Source organism: Chelmon rostratus, chromosome 16 (genome assembly GCF_017976325.1).
Source record: "Chelmon rostratus isolate fCheRos1 chromosome 16, fCheRos1.pri, whole genome shotgun sequence".
Taxonomy (NCBI): Eukaryota; Metazoa; Chordata; class Actinopteri; order Chaetodontiformes; family Chaetodontidae; genus Chelmon; species Chelmon rostratus.
The window spans coordinates 24,931,865-24,950,123 of record NC_055673.1 but is presented as its reverse complement, the minus strand read 5'-3'; the positions used below and the strand labels follow the sequence as shown (position 1 = coordinate 24,950,123).

Below are 18,259 nucleotides of genomic sequence, written 5' to 3'. Positions count from 1 at the left end.
TCATTTTTCAGTGACGCACTGCTTACAGGTCTCCAAATTGAAGACAGCCATCCTAAAGTTAAAAAGAGGATGTAGTGGGACACATTTTAAGAGGAAACATGATCAGACACATAAGCATGTTCATGCTTTTTAAAACTTAAATCAATGAAATGTAAATTTAACGTATCAATTGAAAGCATACATTTACTATTCATGTTTATTAATTGTAATAGCCTGAAAGTTAGGCAAATTTTTGGCCTCAGAATCAGTTTGACAAAATGAACAAATAAATAAACTTAAATAGAATTTAATTCAATAATTAACCTATGCTTTGAAGTTGAGGCTTTTTTCTATTGCTCTTAACCGCTCACGGTCTTATTCCATCTGCTGAGAAAAGCTGCCTACAGATAGTAGGAGGCATTATGCATATCTCGACCCTTCTGCCTGCCTCTCAGACAACACTGAGGGAACAGCAGACCCACACCGCCGTTTGCTACTGGTTCCTAAACACATTGTTAACAGCCGCTTGATAACGCTCATGAATTACCACATTGTTTATCTGATACTTGTGAGGAATAGTGACCGGTGAGCACCTGCTCTCACACAGGATCTTTTCTTCTGCTGGATTGTTTGAACAGAACGGGGTGAGTGATTTCCATCTCGTCTCACTGTGCGTTGAGAGAATTTGTTGACATTTTTCACATCCAGCGCCATTTGCAGACAGGTATATTAGCGCCCCCTTTATTGTTCCCACTTTCAAACGCATTGGTTTCATTAAGAAACGGCAGCGTAGGGAAATTTCCTTTATATAGTGTTTATATTAATATTGCATGCTAAAATGTAATTCTGATGATAAAGCGACGCTGCAATATGAACGAGAGCAGATGCGATGTAAGCAGCGATAATTTACTTATTTTTACTACAGATTTAATTGAAAAGATGCAATGTAGCGAAATTGGTAAACGGTTTGTTCTATTAGTCATCACAAACACCATCGCGTTGTCATAATGCCTGTGGCGGCTGTAATCAGTGTCCATGTTATGCAGCAGGGATACAGTAGGAGCAGTCGTGAGTCGGTGTCATCTGTTTTTCAGCAGATGATCGCACTGTCACTGAGACTGATAATTGAGTACAATAGGCAGGGGCGGGTCTAGGGTCAGTGGAGATCCGGGGCTTTCTGAATGAGTGTGGAGTAAATAAATAGGCCTCTTGCAAAGCAGATAAGTTACTATGTAAGTAAACAATTATTATAATTCTTATTTTAATTATTATTATTATTGTCACTTAAAACACACTCTTAGCTTTCAAAACACAGCCCAACATACTTGAAAGTAATTTAAACAAAGATATATTTTAAAGATGTTTTAAAGATATAAGATATTTTTTATGTATAAAAACGTATCCTGGTTTGGCCATTTTATTTCACTGTACATAAAGGTCCAGTGTGTAGGATTTAGGGGGATCTATTGGTAGAAATGGAATACAATAATCATAAATGTATTTACCAGCCTTGAGTTCTCAGGTATCTCAAATGATATTTACTACCAACTTAAAATATAATGATCATTTTAGTCAGCTAGGTCAGTAATGAATGTAGTGTGTGGACGAATGAAGTGAGTGTGATCAGATAACAGTTAATCAATGTCATGACGGGGGAAATTAAATTGTTACATGCAGGATACATTAAAATAGAGACATAGCCGGATCAAAATAGTCAATAAAAAGCTATAGAGAATAAAAATTAGAAAAACAGTGATGTATATGTATATTTTATACAAAGAGTATGAGAATACTGCTGTCACAAGAATATAAAAAATACATGTTGCCTTTGGATAAACCGATGATAAATATTGCTAATGCGCAGCAAACAAAAATATGCAAAAACAGTAAATAATATGTAATATCGCACTATATGTAAAGGATATGAGTGTATGTTGCCATAAATAACAGTGCAAACAGTAGATTTGTGATGTTGTATGGGAAACAACATCAACGCAGTCTAATGTTTAGTGATGCTGGAGTTGAATAATCTGACAGCTGATGGAATTGTCTTGCTGCTGTTATATGCAGGTGCTTCAGTCCACATCAGTTGACAAAGTTGGTAATGACTTGCCTGTATTCCAGTTTGTTCCCCTGTGATACACGTCCAACGATGGCTGTATCATTGGAGAACTTCTGGCGGTGGCAGCTGTCTGACCCTGCAGAGCTCACGTGCTTCAAACTGCCACATCAGACACACAGTTGTGAAGCCTCACACACTGTGGTCTATTGGTGAGGTAGCCAGGTGGCAGTCTACTCCAGCTCCTTCCATCTCCCCCCTGAGCAGTGATTCCTGGATTGTGTTGAAAGCACTAGAGAAGTCAAAAAACATGAGTCTCACAGTGCTCACAGTGCTCTCCAGGTGAGAGAGAGATCTGTGCAGCAGGTAGATAACTGCATCTTCCACACCAATGCCTGGCCAGTATGTGAAGTGTAGGGGGTCCAGCTCGCTGCTCACCAGGTGACACAGGTGGTTCATTATGATCCTCTCTGTGGTCTTTATCAGGTGGGAAGCTGAGGCTACTGGCCTGAAGTGGTGGGCCTCTCTGGGATGCACAGTCTTTGGAACTGGGACCACACAGGGTTTTCCACAGGGCTGGAACTCTCTCCAGACTGAGGCTCAGGTTGAAGATATTCATAGAATATGATGCAGGGTCTTCATCTGTTCTGCAGAGTCCCTGAGCAGTCTGGAGCTGATGCCATCAGGGCCAGTAGCTTTCCTTGCTGTCATCCTCCTGAGCTCCCTCTTTACCTGTTGTTATCTGCTGTTATGGAGAGGCTAGTCTGAGCTCTGGTCGGAGGTAATGTGGCTGAATGCTAAAAGCTAGCAGCTCTAAGTCCCTCGTGCAGCGCTGCTCCTTTACACTGACCTGTTGTTCACGAACATCGCTATGCCATCACTCTTCCCTCTCACTGCTCTCCATTGCTCTCCTGTCCGTTCTCAGAAGTTGAAAATTGTCCACATTAACATGAGCATCTGGCGTGAGTTAATTCAGCCCCATATCCATGAATTACATGATGCTACACTCCCCGTACTTCCTCTGCAGTCTGGTTAGCGCCATTAGCTCTTCCATCTTATTAGGGAGAGATCTCAAGCCCCCCATAGTATGTGTGGATGGTTTATACGGTCTTTTCTTGTCATGGCACTTCGCTCCAGCTCTGCATCCCCTTCATTTCTGTGGGGATCTTTCTTTCCACAGGGAGTACTTTCATGCTTCACAGTGCTAAAAGCTGTTCCCGAGTGTAAACAATGGAGCAGTGACTGAATGGATCTCCCGATGTTTTTTATAATAGTCCAAGAACCAAGAAACACAAGAAAAACACAAATACACACTGAAGAAAAGAAAAACTATCAAAGCTGCTGTAACAAGCTGCCACACTTGACTGTAGATGCATGATGTGTGTAAGCAAAACTCAAAACCCTCACCCATCTAGGTGGAGGCCTTTTATAAAGACAATAGAAACAGTTTCGGCTTGAGTCCACCCAAATGGGCGCAGGCCTAAACTGACCAGAGGCCTGTACTGGTGAGAAGGATATGGACTTAGTGACGTAATTTCAGTTTTAACCGTATGTTTTCATGGTTTCAGTGGTGGTTCACCTCTTACCAAGGTACATCGCCATGGTAACTAATGCTGCACACCCAACCTGACAGATCAAATCAAAGTCTATAAAAGCGCCACCCATTGACCAATCAATTATCTTGCAAAAATAACATCACCATTCGTAGAATATCCTGTTAAGCTTGGTGTGTGGATTGTGAGAGGGTCTCTTAGGAGGGCAAGCATGTCCAGAGATCAGAACTGCCCCTTGGCTTTCCCTGAGATATAGCTACTACAAGTCACTCAGAAGTTCTGGCCCCAGCTGGGGGCTCTTTGGCTGTCAGCTGGCTGGGATCCACTTCCCAGCCATTTTCCAGAGTCCATTCTCCTCCTCTTCCAACTAGTCTAGGTTCCACTCTAAACACTGGCACTTTGGTCACAAAAACACATTCACACAGGAACCAATGTGTGAGGCCCACAGTACACCTCAGAATCATGCTTCTTTTTTTAGGCCATGGTATGGACTGTATGTTTTCTAAACTTGCAGTAGGTGCTGAAACTTCAATATTGCTTACTACCTGCCAAGTTATTATTAATGTATATTTAACAACATAGACCTTGAAATTTCCCTCACATTTCACCTTGACTGTTAAGTTCAGGATATAATTTTAGACAGATTAGATAAGATATTGACTATCGCTGTGGACTCACCATTTGATCTGAACACTATTTGAAACACTTGATATCTACCATCTAGTGCAGACCTTCTCAACGTCTGGACCTCACTCTGCATCTGGAATGAGTGGCAAGTCAATCTAGACCCATCACGAATCGTCAGCTGGTGGCCAGCAGGTCACGCAGTCCCATCAGGCCACAGAGTATTAAGGAATTCAGAAAATGTGCTCATCTAAAGTTACTCACAGTAGAAAAAGTCCAGTCCCTTGTGGGAGTGACCGCTGATCAGCTTGCCAACCCCTAGCAATGAGCCAAAAAGTCTGTATTTCATAATTCACCCACTTTAGGTGTAGTCACAGAGAATCACAAAGCTTGTCTCTTACATACAAGAGGCATCACTTGGGTTTATTGTCTGTTCTGTACATAACTGTTGTATTGAGTCTCAAACTGAGTATTTTTCGTTGCTTTGTGTAATGCTGAAGAGGAGTTTTTGTTGAGATAAGGACTCATTCATTGGTAGTTGAAATGTGGGTTTATCTATTGAGAAAAGTACCCAACTAATAGTTCACCTTTTCTTCAGAAAATCATAAAGCTTGTGGCTTCCCCTTGGTTTATTTTCATTGGCCAACTGTTGTATTGTTTTTTGTTAAGATGAGGATTCATTGGTAGTTGAAGTGTCAGTTTTGTACTGAGGGCCTCCTCGGCAGAGGGTCTTCTAGTCCAGCATCTAGTTATCATTGTGAATCTGTTCAGAGTGATATAGACTCATAAAAATCAAGAATTCTGTAAGAAATAGGCTAAGACACCTGTTGTGTTATTTTATGTGCCTGAGTAATGGGTAGAATTTGCCCATTTTGGTTTGTTGTCAATTTTAGTGGAGAAAAATAAGTCAGAAGAGAAACGATAACAACAACAAAAAAGGAGGCCTTATTGCTCTCACCAAAGCTACTCCATTTACATAAACAGTGATTTTATCACCATAAAACACACTTCCTTTAAACTCAAAAGAAACTAAATAAAACTCACCAAAACCTCCTTGGTTCATCTTTTCACTGTTCCAACAATCACCACCAACCCTGGTTTGGTCAAAATAAATTTCTTAATTTGCTGAATCCACAGAGGAATAAGAGGGAAGGCGGATGTTTTAACATCAAACTCAGGAGTTATTTTCATCTCATATATGTCAGATGTCACATTTAAATATGGACCTTAACAGATTTGTCCAATAAAAAAAGTTATTACAGTATAACAGAAACCCTGCCATGTGATTCTTCTAGTATTTTTTCTGCCCCCATTTCAGAACGTAAACCTAACCTGTAAGCTTGTATTTTTTTCTATAATGTGATACATCTTAACCACACAGTGTCTGAAAGCTGTGTAGTGTCTTTACATTGATTGCCTCCATCACTGTCACCAACATATCTGTCAGGCCTAGTTAGTGTTGTGTGACTATGTACTGCCCACTCCCCACACAGATGCTCTGTTAGGGCTCCGCTGTGTTTTAGGGTTTGTTTCTTCACTTATGTCTTTCAACAAATATTCCCTGCCTCTGATTTAATCTAGGTCAGGCAGGCTGGTTCAGGCTGGATTGTTTCCAGAGCTCGTGCCAGCTGAGCGGCCCTGGTTTTAATCCCACACAGGCCCGATTAATTTTAAAGCCGCTTTCAGTCTTTAAGCTCACTTTCAGCACTGTGACACAAGCTACCACGCAGTCAGAAAAACAGATATGCTTAAGTATGTTGTTGCTTTTACTTTTCACAAATGCATTTCAGTTTAACCTCTGAACCGTACCATGCTCTCTGTCCAAATCTAAAAATCTATTTGAAATCTTAAAAGTGGTTGCCCTTCATCAAATAATTTTAATCACATCATTCCTTTAATTTGACCCCAGAAATCAAGTCAAGGGTTTGGACGTCTTGTTGCTCAATGTTGAATATTTTCCTTCACTTGTCTGTCTGAGTATTAATAGTATGTGCACTGTATGGTCTTTGGTGTGTGAAGGCTACATGTTCTGGCGGGTGGGCAGAATCTCTAAATCTTCTGACCTGACAGCAGCTCAGTATAAAGATATTTTTGAGCTTTTGTTTGTCCTGTACAGTGGGAATTAAATACAAATGAGGATGTGTATCCACGAACAGAGTCTCTGAATCAAAAGCAGAATCAGCTTTATTGCCCAAGTATCTTTTCACATACACATACAAGGACTGTATGTTATTTGTAATTTTGACCAGATAATTTGTTCCATCCAAAAACAGAGTTGGTCAGTCAGTGTCTGTCTGTCTCTCTCTCCAGATATCTTGACAACATCCTTAGCCATGCAATGTGGCTATGAAGTGATGGTCCCCAGAGGAGGGTTACTGTTGATTTAGGTTACTCGTTTTCCTCTAGACTAAGAATAGCAAAACTGTCGTTATGATGTACTCGACTGGAATTTCCAACTTTGATACAATACCTTGAAAATGATTGACATTCAATACTATTTTTGATACCACAGGGAAAAGTTGAGCCGACATTGAGGGAAAGCATTTTTAGACTTTTATTTAAGGATAAATATAACAGAATGTGATGCGTTGTTGTCAACCCCATTTCCAAAAAAGGTTGGGATGCTGTGTAAAACATAAATAAATAAACAAATAAATAAATGGCATGTGAGGATTTGCTAAACATTGAAACCCCATTTAATTGGAATTAGCACAAACACAACATGTCAAATGTTGAAACTGAAACATTTCATTGTTAGGTTTGAACCACATGAATATTTATTTTTGCGTTTTTGGTAAGTGGGCAAACCAATACTACAAGAGACATGCTTTTTCAACATGAACGTGTTTTTTTAAATATCTCTATAGCTACACATTACAAAATAAACAAATAAAATGTCCTCTACCGTGTTGTTCAATTATTCACTTTTATCAGCTACATTTCATTTTCAATCAATGAAAGTGACGTTGCGTACAGAGTTTCCAATCAGTGCTGGTCCACATGTCCTGGAAGATTTCATGTTGTGTTTATGTATTAGAACTTAGAATTTCCATTGACTGGAAATATGACGGTAGTGAGAAGGGAGGAGGGCTGGCAGCATTTGTTAATGATAGGTGGTGTAACTATGGACAAATCACTTAAAGAACAACTTTCTAGTGTCGCTTTCTAATGTCACCAACTTCAGTAAGAAGTGCGTGGTCCAGGCAGATGCTGGGTGCTGTGCTATCCCAGATCAGTGAGGGTGAGGAACTGTCAGTTCTTTTTTTAATTGAGTTGAGGTCGCTTCCAAAAGACAAGATATATGTCACTGTAGAGAATGAGTGCCTTGCCATTAAATGGGCCCAGGAAAGACTCAAATACCATAAGGCCTGGGGAGAAGGATGTGTAGCATCATAAGGGAAGTTAAAGCAGGACTTCAAGAAGGCAGAGGTAAGGGGGCAGAGTGACAGGGAGTCATGCTGCTGGGAGGAGCTGGACAAGTGGAATTTAAACAGACTTTGTGCATTTAGGAAAGTACCTTGATGTTTAAGACATGCTCAAGTGGAAGAAGTCACCATTTAAAGGGGAAAACTGACATTATACGTTGAGAACTTTTTGGAATAAGGTTGAGTTTTTACAGACCCTTTTTCTTCTCCAGAATGTTTGAAGTTGGATATTGGACTTTGAGTTTAATTAAATACGTTTCTTGTTGATAACTTGCTTATTGGAAAATTAAACTTCTTCTCTTGAACCTTCTGTTTTTGCCTGTTTTTTTCCAGTTATGCTGCACTGCCACACCCTATTCATGAAAAGGTGACCCCTCATGAATTACAATATTTTCAAAATGACCTACTGCAGGCTGCATTAAAGCCTTGAGAGATGAAATATTTTTTGCCCAGTGCTTTCTGTTTGATGTGGGGCGACTGTGGCTCCTGTGTCCACTTATCAGAAGGTAGGCAGTTTGATCCCTGGCCTCGGCAGTCTACATGTCAAAGTGTCCTTGGGCAAGATACCAAACCCCAGAATGCTCACAATGCTGTGCATTGGTGTGTGAGTGTGTTAATGCTCGTAATGAGCATGAGTGTGAATGGGTGAATGAAGATGCTGAACTCCAGCAGTCTTAATCATAAACTGAAAGTGAGTCCCATAAACGTATGTAACTTAGGATAAAAGCATCTGCTGACTGTAATGTAATATCCTTGAGTCATCAAGTAAAGCAGCTGCTGTCAGTACCCTTACTGTGTTGATTAGTGCAGCTTTAAAAGTTAAGAGTAGTAAAATAGACAAAATGGGTTAAACAGACCAGAATGTGTTTTATAATTTAGATTCTTTGAAGCAGCCACCTTTTGCTTTGATGCCAGCTTTGCACACTCTTAGCATTCTCTCAATCAGCTTCATGAGGCAGTCACCTGAAATGTTTTTTTCAGGTGACTTTTTTGTTTACTACACAATTCCGTATGTGTTCCTTCATAGTTTTGATGTCTTCAGTATGAATTCACAATGTAGAAAGTAATAGAAATCAAGAAAAACACACAGACACAGACAGTTCAGAAGAAAATATGCGCTCATATTCAGTTTTCTGTGATTCAACATTGTTGCTCAGTTGACCAGACTGTATTTTGTCAAAATCTTTCCATCCTCTAAGCTTGGGTAGACAGACCAATGTAATAAATACAATTATACATTTCCACCTGTTATTAATGTGATCTGTTTCTTTACTAATTGGCATATGTATCGGCCAATGTTCTCTTTTTTTAACTTGATACTGTCATCTCTACAGCTGTTGCCATGACAACAGACGAGGCAGAGAGTCACCAAAAAAAGCCGAAACAACAGGAGGAAGCTGGCCAGGACGCCAGGCGGCCCTCACCGGAGGAGGAGCAGCTCCGGCCTCGCAACCGCAATTCTGCTGGCCGCGGCCTCTCCCGTCTCTTCTCCTTCCTGAAGAGGCGCTCACAGTGTGAGAGTGAGGCGGGAGAGAGGGAGGACAAGGAAGAAGATGAAGCTAAAGCCCCCATCGCTGACCCTGAGCCTGAACTGAGGACAGAGGGAGAGGTCGCCCTGGATCAGCACTCAGTGAGCAGTGCTGAGGCTCAGGTCAGCCTGCATGCTGCACAGCTCTACATTTAACATCCTTTTCAGACATGGGATACAGTATGTTACTGAAGTTGTTGAAGTAATGACTACTTATCATTCAGACTTTTCTGTTAATGAGAGAGAAACAGAGAGAGAGAGAGAGAGAGTCTCACTCACTGAAGGCTGAATAAGAGGACAGTCAGTAGGAGGCGAGCTGCAAACAGCATTTCACGCCTCTGGTTCTATAACAGTGTCCAGATCAGATTCCCTCTTGCCTTTAACCTTGGCAGACTCGTCCTCCTTGAGACTGCAAAAGCTGTTTGGTGATGAATTTAAGCTGCATATTGTCAACCAAAGGAGACTGTATAGGGGAAATAGTGAGTCCACCAGTGACAACAACACAATAGAATACGGCGGTGCCGCTAAGCCACCACGCTTAGTCATCCGTCTCGCTAAGATGGAAGTAAAATCTTACTCCCAAGTTCAACTGGACAGTAAGCAGTCTGTAGAAGCAGTGTCTGTGTGGATGATCAGTATGGGTGATGGAGCAAGTGGGAGTCCATGAAGATGAGGAAAAACTTTTGTCCCATCATCATCATCCACAGTCTTGGAACAAAACAAAAGTAATTAAACAGGCATTTGATGTCTTCAGGGTTCTTGATGCAACACTCACAACATTGTTTCCATTTGCTTTCTACTGACCATATTTACACATCCTTAACCCTAACACCTTTGTCAAAATGGCATACATATACATATGTGTTCACCCATGTCCCTGGGACGGGAACTTGATTGTAAATAGATTGATGTCTTAAGTGGTAAAGCCCCCGATAGTTTAGACATATTAAGAGAGTGTAGATTGCATTGTAGTTGTCTTTGTCAGGCTGTCCAGGTACAGAAGAAAGAAGCTGAGGAGGAGGAGGGTGGGAAGGACAAAGACAACAACAAGGAGAAGGGGGAGGAGGCTGCCCTGGAAAAAGAGGAGAAGGAGGAGGTGAAGGAGTCCGGTCCTGAAGAAGGCAGTAAGGAGGAGCAGGAGGAGAAAATGACAGAGGAGGAGGCAAAAGCTCCCAGAGCTCCACGCCGGCCCAAGACCATGCAGATCAAAGTCAGCTTGCTGGACAACACTCTGTATGAGTGTGAGCTGGATGTAAGAGCATTTTTCATTGCATTTTTTCATCCATCGTGCATACCCTAAAGGAAAATTACACTTCAGTGGGTTAAATTATTTGATTTTTCTCTTGAAAGTATATGAGCATATATAAACATTTAAAAATGTTAACATGTCATTAATATGTTATATACTGACTATAAAGCAATTAGTGTTACATCTGGTTTATTTTTAAGTACATTTCATTTTTATTAGAGCTGCAGGTTTTGATTATTTTCATTATTTATTTATTTTGGTTAATTGATTATTTGTTTAGTCTAAAAAATGTCAAAGAATAAGAACAAATGAATGAAATCAAATGAAATGTCTGAATCAATTGCTAAAAAAGTTTAAAGTGTCACACTTGAGAGACTGGAACCCAAATGTACACTTTGTCAATCCACTGATCAATGAATTGACTATACATTTTCATAGTATGTTTTAAGCCACTGTAATGCTATTCCAGATTCCTCTCATTCAGGGATTTTTACTGTGATTGAACCAAATTCAAGTGAAATGACAAATGCAATTAATTTTCTCAAAATGACGGGAACGTCAGCATTATTTATTGATTTATTTACTGTGTTGTGATTGCTCTTCCAGCTGGTCACTGTGTGTCTGACTTTTAATTTAATACAGTATAACAAACATGTTGGTCTTCTGATGGAAAGCTTGTCCTGAAACAAAATCATTTATCTGGCTTGCTTTTCTTCACAGAGCTGCTTCAGTTTCATAGCTTTCTGTTTTTCTAGTTTGTTTGTGCGGTTTCTGTTTGGTTTAGTTCAGTTCAGTTGTTTAAATTATTAAATCGACATTTGATTTTTTGAAACATAGTTGACAACATCTGGCTGCTGCTGCTGTTTTTTAAGGACTGGTTCACTTACATTTCAAATAAATATATCATCTCAATCGATCTAGCCCTACAGATAAATTCGATTTGTTCATGTTTTGAGATATCTCTCACCACCCCAGTTCAACTATGTATGCGATTGTTGATGCTGAAAGCACTCAAAAATGACTGAAACTCTTTCCAGAGACAATTTCTCTGTTACTCTGAATAATTAAGTGAATACGCTGGAGACAGAATAATAGTAAGAAAAGGTTTTAGTGCTGTAAGCCCAATAAATTAAGTTCTGTTCTCTTCCATTGTATTGAGAAGGAAACAGACATCTCATAGACAAATGTCTCAAAATCTGGGCAAATTAAACCCAAACTGTCTCCATGGTGAGATACCACCAGAGGCAAGTGAGAGAATAGTATTTTGTAGCTTGGTTGAACTGGCAGTCTTTCACTGCAGAGCCATGCTGTTGTAATACGTGCAGAATGTGGTTTGTTGTTGTTTTGTTGAAATAAGCAAAGTCTTTCCTGAAAAAGACGTTGTCTACTGTATAAAAACCTGTATATATCATTCAGCATTAATGATACCTTCACAAATGCAACATATGCACCCCCATACTATCATGGATGCTGGCTTTTGAACTGTGCGCTGATAAGAAGCTGGATTTTCCCTCTCCTCTGTAGCCAAAAGAGAAAAAAGAATTTCAAATTCTGACCTGTCAGACCACAGAACAATTTTCTACTTCCCCCCAATCCATCTGAACTGAGCTAAGACCAGAGAAGGTGGCAGCTTTTCTGGATCTGGTTTATATCTTTGCATCGTAGAGTTTTAACTTATACTTGTGGGGTCAGGGATGAACTATGTTCACAGATGATGAAGTGTGAGCCCATATAGTGATGTCCACTGCAGAATCATGTCTGTTTTCAATGTAGTGCCTTCTAAGGGCTCGAACAGAGATTTCTTTAGATTCTCAAAATCTTTTTGGGACATTATGTACTGTAGACAATCAAATCCCAAAATTCTTTCCAATTTCACCTTGAGAAAAGTGTTTCTTTTTTTTGACAGTGACAGTCACAAGCCTGTATAGTGAGCTCTCCTTCTGAATAAGTCAATGGAAGCAATGTCAGTGGATTTACGGGAGCATTATAAACAGAAATATTAGAGCTGGAAAGAATAGTTGTTTCATAGTCTGATCTGCAAGCAGCAGAGTGTATTCCATCTCCAACAAGGAAGTAGAAACACATGCTAATGTGTAGGCTATATCCTGCATTAAGATGGAATGGAATTGGAGCAGGTGTAGCATCATTTATACAAAACAACACAAAAAGCCCCAATATATTTAGAGTTACCAATTTAGACTGTGAATTCAGCAGCTGTGGAAAATGATGGGTTCTTCACACCCATTTTAATTTTCCCTCCCCAGTCTCTCTCTTAAATTACGCACAAGTGCCAGAAGCAGAATGAACTGAGCCCAATGAAATGATTGACCTAAATAGTTCTTTGTTGTTTCACTTTAACTTAAATTTGCTCAATTTAGCACCGTCTTATCTTATTCTATGATCCCATTAAGCAGCACATAGGGTAAGGTAAAAAGGAAAAGAGGATACGAAATCCCTTTTTGCAACTACCCCAGGACTGGCTCTGTTGGTGACTAAAAATTGATGAATAAATGGTACCTTCTCATCAGTCTCTATTTTGATGAATGATTTCACTATTAATTCTCTGTTGTCTTGGAAAATGGATATATTTCATAAATTAATAGCAGAGAAGCAAGAATCTAAACAAGTTTAAGGTCCAAGGTATTATAATCTTTCCATCTGGACAATGTAAAGCCACTCTTACATCAAACAGTCCATAAAGGTTGCAGTGACCTTTTTGAGGTTTCCCATCTGGTTCAGAAAGGAAACCATGACAGGTCCTCTTCAATTGCAAATAATCTTATCTTCACAAATATATAAATGCAGTCCATTCTATTTACAAATGCTGCTATGGCCTCCATCCAACCACTACCCAAATGAGGATTTGACACAGCCAAAGAACCCCACCCTTACCTTGCAAGACCACCCTTCTTAGGGTAGGCATAGTGGAACCTGACGAACCAGCAGCATATCTACAGCCTAAACCACAAAGATCACCACAAATTTGCCTGCATAGAATATTTCCTCAAAACTCCCAGATTCCTCTATACCCTTATGAATCGAGGACTTAGACTCTGTTTTTGTCCAACACATTTCATTTTACAGTTGCACATCTTTTCTCTGCTCTGCTCTGCACGTTTTTTGAACACCTGGGAAACCTCCCTGCTTTCAAACACAATCTCCTTGTGAACGAGATACTGCAGATTCCTTGAGGAACTTTTTCTTGCTTTTTATATGGATGATCCCATGATTTGAAATCTGAAACTTCATCTGAAGAATAGTAATCTATTAGAGCCCAAGACAGGCCTTGATGGATCTTCAACTGAATACCTCCATTGTCATAAAGCTAGCAGACAAAGGTACCTTGTGAGGCTGCTGGCTTTGGCAAGAGTTACTGTTAGTTGGTTTATTGATCTGATAGGTTTAAGTTATCCCATGACAGACTGTGATAGTCAGTTCATCGAAATGCCTGCCGAGTATTTTTGAAAGTGCCCTTTTCCAAACAATTTCCAAGGAATGACAATTATCCAATTATCGAATGACAATTATCCAATATGACTTCTCAGGTGGTTCTTTGTCACAAACCATCTGGTGCATCAGGTTACAAACAAAGGTGGTTTAGCTAGGTCTATTACAGTACCTGGTGAATATTTACTTATTCTGTGTCTTGTTCCCTTTGCGTATTTGTGTGTGTGTGTGTCAGAAACATGCTAAAGGTCAGGATCTTTTCATGAAGGTGTGTGACCACCTCAACCTTCTGGAGAAAGACTACTATGCCCTGGCCATCTGGGAGACTCCCACCATGAAGGTGAGTCACTGACTGTCACTTAGTTAGTTAGTATCAATCCTACAATCCCAACCTCAGTATTTCATGAGACAAGAAAGTTCTCTTCTTTATTGTACATGTAAATGTAATGATTGTTAGATTAACGTGTTAACCTCAGGGCTTAAGGACTAATGATACCAGACCTCATGATACATCATTTTATTATCAGACTTGGATGGACCTAACCAAGGAGATCCGCAGGCAAGTACAAGGTGAGCAGAACACCTTCCGTTATCATTTTCTTTTGTAACGTGTTTTTGAAACATGCTGACAGTTATTTCATCTTACCCTCACTTTCATTCTTAAGGTGCCAACTATAATTTCACCTTCAATGTGAAATTCTATCCACCGGACCCAGCCCAGCTGTCTGAAGACATAACAAGGTACTGCATGGGTTCCAGTGATTTGTCAGCTGCTTCCTATGAACCTAATTTCATTGTATCAAAAACTTGTGTGTGTATGGGATTTATATCTTCAGATGTGGTGGGGTAATTCATTTAAATTTTTTATTTTATTCACTTTATTAATCCCAAACTGGGAAATTATTCTTTGCATTTCACCCATCACTGTAAACACACACATGCACATGCAACATGCAGTGAACACACAGGAGCAGTGGGCTGCCGCAGCAGGTGCCTGGGGAGCATATGGGGGGGTTAAGTGCCTTGCTCAAGGGCACATCAGCCAGCTAATGGAGGGGGCTACGCCACCACACCCAAGTTTCTCTGCCATCGAACCGCGACCCTCCGGTCACAAGCCGCTTCTCCAACCTCTAGGCCACGGCTGCCCCCATTTTTAATTATGTCTGTAATTTTCGCATTTCACATTGGGGTCACTGATTTTATGAGTGAATGTGTCATTCTATTTCCCTCTACCACATGAGTAATTTAAAATAATCCTTCAGGATTTAAACACCTGTTGTTCATAATCACACAGTTTTTTGTTTACAATATTTCTCGTCTATGTATGGATCTTAGTTTTAAGGTTGATCTTAGAAGTTTAATGTACTTAAATGTATTCGACACTATGAGAATATGAAATCACACTCACCTTGAAAATGTCAGGAAAAAGACAGCAAAGTCCAAGGTCCAAGATGTCCAGTTAAATTACTAACAAATCAATACCATAACTGCCAAAATTATCATAAATAAAATCAAACATTAAAACAATAAATTATACAATTAATGCAACACATAACTATGATAGTCTAAATGAACTGTGAAGCCGAAAGGAACAAGTTCCCATCCTGGTGTTAAACCTCTACAAGTCAGCAATACAAGCTCTAGTGTGGTGGGCATGAGCTGAAATACAGTGTATATAGACAAGCAATTCATTTTCTTGGACAGACATCCTCCAAATTAATACAATACAAAATCAAAAGTAAGCCTAATGAATGAAACATTTTGTAATCAAACATTACAGGGACATGTGCTGATCACAGATGAATTAAGCATGAAAGCTGATGGAAATCCCAAAATGGACTAGCCTTTTCTCACATTCTTCCTTGCTGGATGTAGTACAGACCCCCAAACAGAATTATTAATTATTTATGACCCTTGTTTGGGCCTTGAAGGTACTACCTGTGTCTCCAGCTGCGGAAGGACATCCTGCAGGGCCGACTTCCCTGTTCCTTCGTCACCCTGGCCCTGCTGGGCTCCTACGCCCTGCAGTCGGAGCTGGGTGAGTACGACCCAGAGGTGCACGGCAATGAATACGCTAAGGACATGAAAATGGCCCAGGGTCAGACCAAGGAACTGGAGGACAAAATGATGGAGCTGCACCATACATACAGGTCAGCACCACTTTTAAAATTATAGTATACGCCCCGCTCCTCTGGGGCTAATTTCTTCAAAACGACTCCAAATGCCACCGAAGTTGTATAGGTGAGTAAATGGTCGTATTTAATGCTACAAATAAGGTCCAGGTTTTAAAAAACAAAAGTTATCCTTTAAGTTGGACTTTTGTACAACTTAAATACTATGTAAGTGGAATGAGTACAAAATTGTTTTTTCCAATTTAGCACACTATGTATAAGAACACTATTTAATAGTCTGGATGCACATACACTTTAGAATGCTCAGTATACTAATAGCATATTTTAGTGTTGGTTTTTTTACTAGGGTGGGCATCTTATTATGGGGGTCAGTGGGGATTGACTTGCTTTTGGAGGCAGCTTAAAGGGTCCATTCAGCAAACTGCAGATTTGGCACTTTAGCTTTTTAGCTTCATGTTGCTGCCCGTATACATAAACTAAACAAATATTAACTAAAGATTTTATTTAATTCCTGTTCTTGGGTTGTGGCAGGTCAATGAGTCCAGCCCAAGCAGACCTAATGTTCCTGGAGAATGCCAAGAAACTCTCAATGTACGGAGTGGACCTCCACCAGGCCAAGGTGAGCACAGGAGGAGTAAATCATACTTGTTTTCCATGGTGACTTTTGATCCAAGTATCCTTCATAGAGCAAATAAAACTTGCAACACACTCAAACTGGGCGTGACTGTGATTTAGCCCCCCAGTGCTCCATGAAAACAAACAACACATGTAAAAAGAAAAAAAAAGCCCAATGTGTTTGCAGCTTTGTTTGTTAGTATTTTTCATGCTTCTGCTAGACTGAACCTCAGAGAGAACGTGTAACATGCCAGGTTTTTCTACTACAGTTTACTGCTACTATTTTTCTACTTACATGGATCATCATCTGTAGGAGTATATACAAACAGAATGTGTACGCTGATCATCATGATTAGGAAAACTCTGAGGAAGTCTTGTAGGATAAAGAACTGTTCAAGTGCAGAATGTATAAATGAAGAATAGTAAAATGTCACTTTTAATATGCACAGTTATCACAACTGAAAAAGCAATAAAATGGTTATGTCTAAAATACATTTGCAAGGGACACTCAAGGGGAAATCAGGTACTGGATATACATACTGATTTTGATCTCACCCACTGGGAGGAGGCATTTAAAGAAATCAAAATCCCTTTAAAGCCATTGTCACATCCACTTACACCATTTGCAAGTCACAAAACTGAACTTAAGAATGTGTGATGAATTGTGAATTATAACCCACACGCACACATACCCATACAAGTGCATCATACACATGGAAGAGGTTTTAAAGGTACAGTAGCGGGGACATACCTATCAACATTGGGATTTGAAAATAAGTGAAATTTTCCAGTGCCCCATCCTTACCACTGGTAAGGATTGGGGTAACTAGTTTGTACGTTAAGTGAGTTACTACAGTTAGTGGTTGAAACTTGAAGGATATGTACACATCACTTTTGATGATGTAATTTTTGAGGCTACTGGCAAGTGAGATAAGGTAGGAGAGGTTTATTATGATTCATTAGTGGAGCATGTTTCTGGGTGTTCGCCTTGGGTGTATTTACGCCTGGGGTGTATTTATGCTCAGCAGATTTGCCATGCTTGCTCACATCAATTTTCCCCCATATTATATGTGACTTATTTTACAAAAACTATTGCTTTTATCGACGTTGCTCATCATTAAGTGTGGGTAAGCCTCCTCCCGTTGGGTGAGATACTTGCACATGCTTTTTGCCTTTTTAGCAGGTCCTCAATCCCTCACGTATTAGTCCTTCTTCTTCTTCTTCTTCTTCTTCTTCTTCTTCTTTTGTTCTCATTGTTTTTTTTTTGGCAGATGCCTCTTGAGGGAATGACTTTTCATGACTAGATGTTACAGCTAATGTTCGAGATACTGCCCCCTGCTGTACCAGAGGGGAATGTAGCTAACACATCAAATAGGACAATGTTACAGCCCATCTTTCTGTTTAAGGTGAAAATATTTAAATGAGAGGAGAGCAGGAGAAAAGAAATAATACAGCAGAATCCTGGGGAAAATAGGAAGGTTGACACGTCCGTGTGCTGATCCATGGATAAAATGTGATGAAACTGTTACTTTTCTAATGTCAACCTGTGATAACATGCACAGAGCTATCAGCCAGCATGCTGAAAACAATATTTAGAGCAATGGTGGTTATTGCTCCAGTAGACTGAAGACTGATTGCGGAACACATG

The 18,259-nt window shown here is 39.9% G+C and overlaps 1 protein-coding gene across 1 annotated transcript in view; it reads left to right on the top strand.

The window, feature by feature from the left end:
• Positions 1 to 8,982: 8,982 nt before the first annotated feature.
• The window catches only part of epb41a (erythrocyte membrane protein band 4.1a), a 59,286-nt gene continuing 50,009 nt past the window's right edge, over positions 8,983 to 18,259 (top strand). Inside the window, exons 1-7 of the mRNA XM_041954669.1 lie at positions 8,983 to 9,291; positions 10,154 to 10,420; positions 14,100 to 14,204; positions 14,392 to 14,434; positions 14,530 to 14,605; positions 15,796 to 16,014; positions 16,528 to 16,615. Coding sequence (XP_041810603.1) covers positions 8,983 to 9,291; positions 10,154 to 10,420; positions 14,100 to 14,204; positions 14,392 to 14,434; positions 14,530 to 14,605; positions 15,796 to 16,014; positions 16,528 to 16,615 — 1,107 coding nt within the window. The remainder of the gene's footprint in view (positions 9,292 to 10,153; positions 10,421 to 14,099; positions 14,205 to 14,391; positions 14,435 to 14,529; positions 14,606 to 15,795; positions 16,015 to 16,527; positions 16,616 to 18,259) is intronic.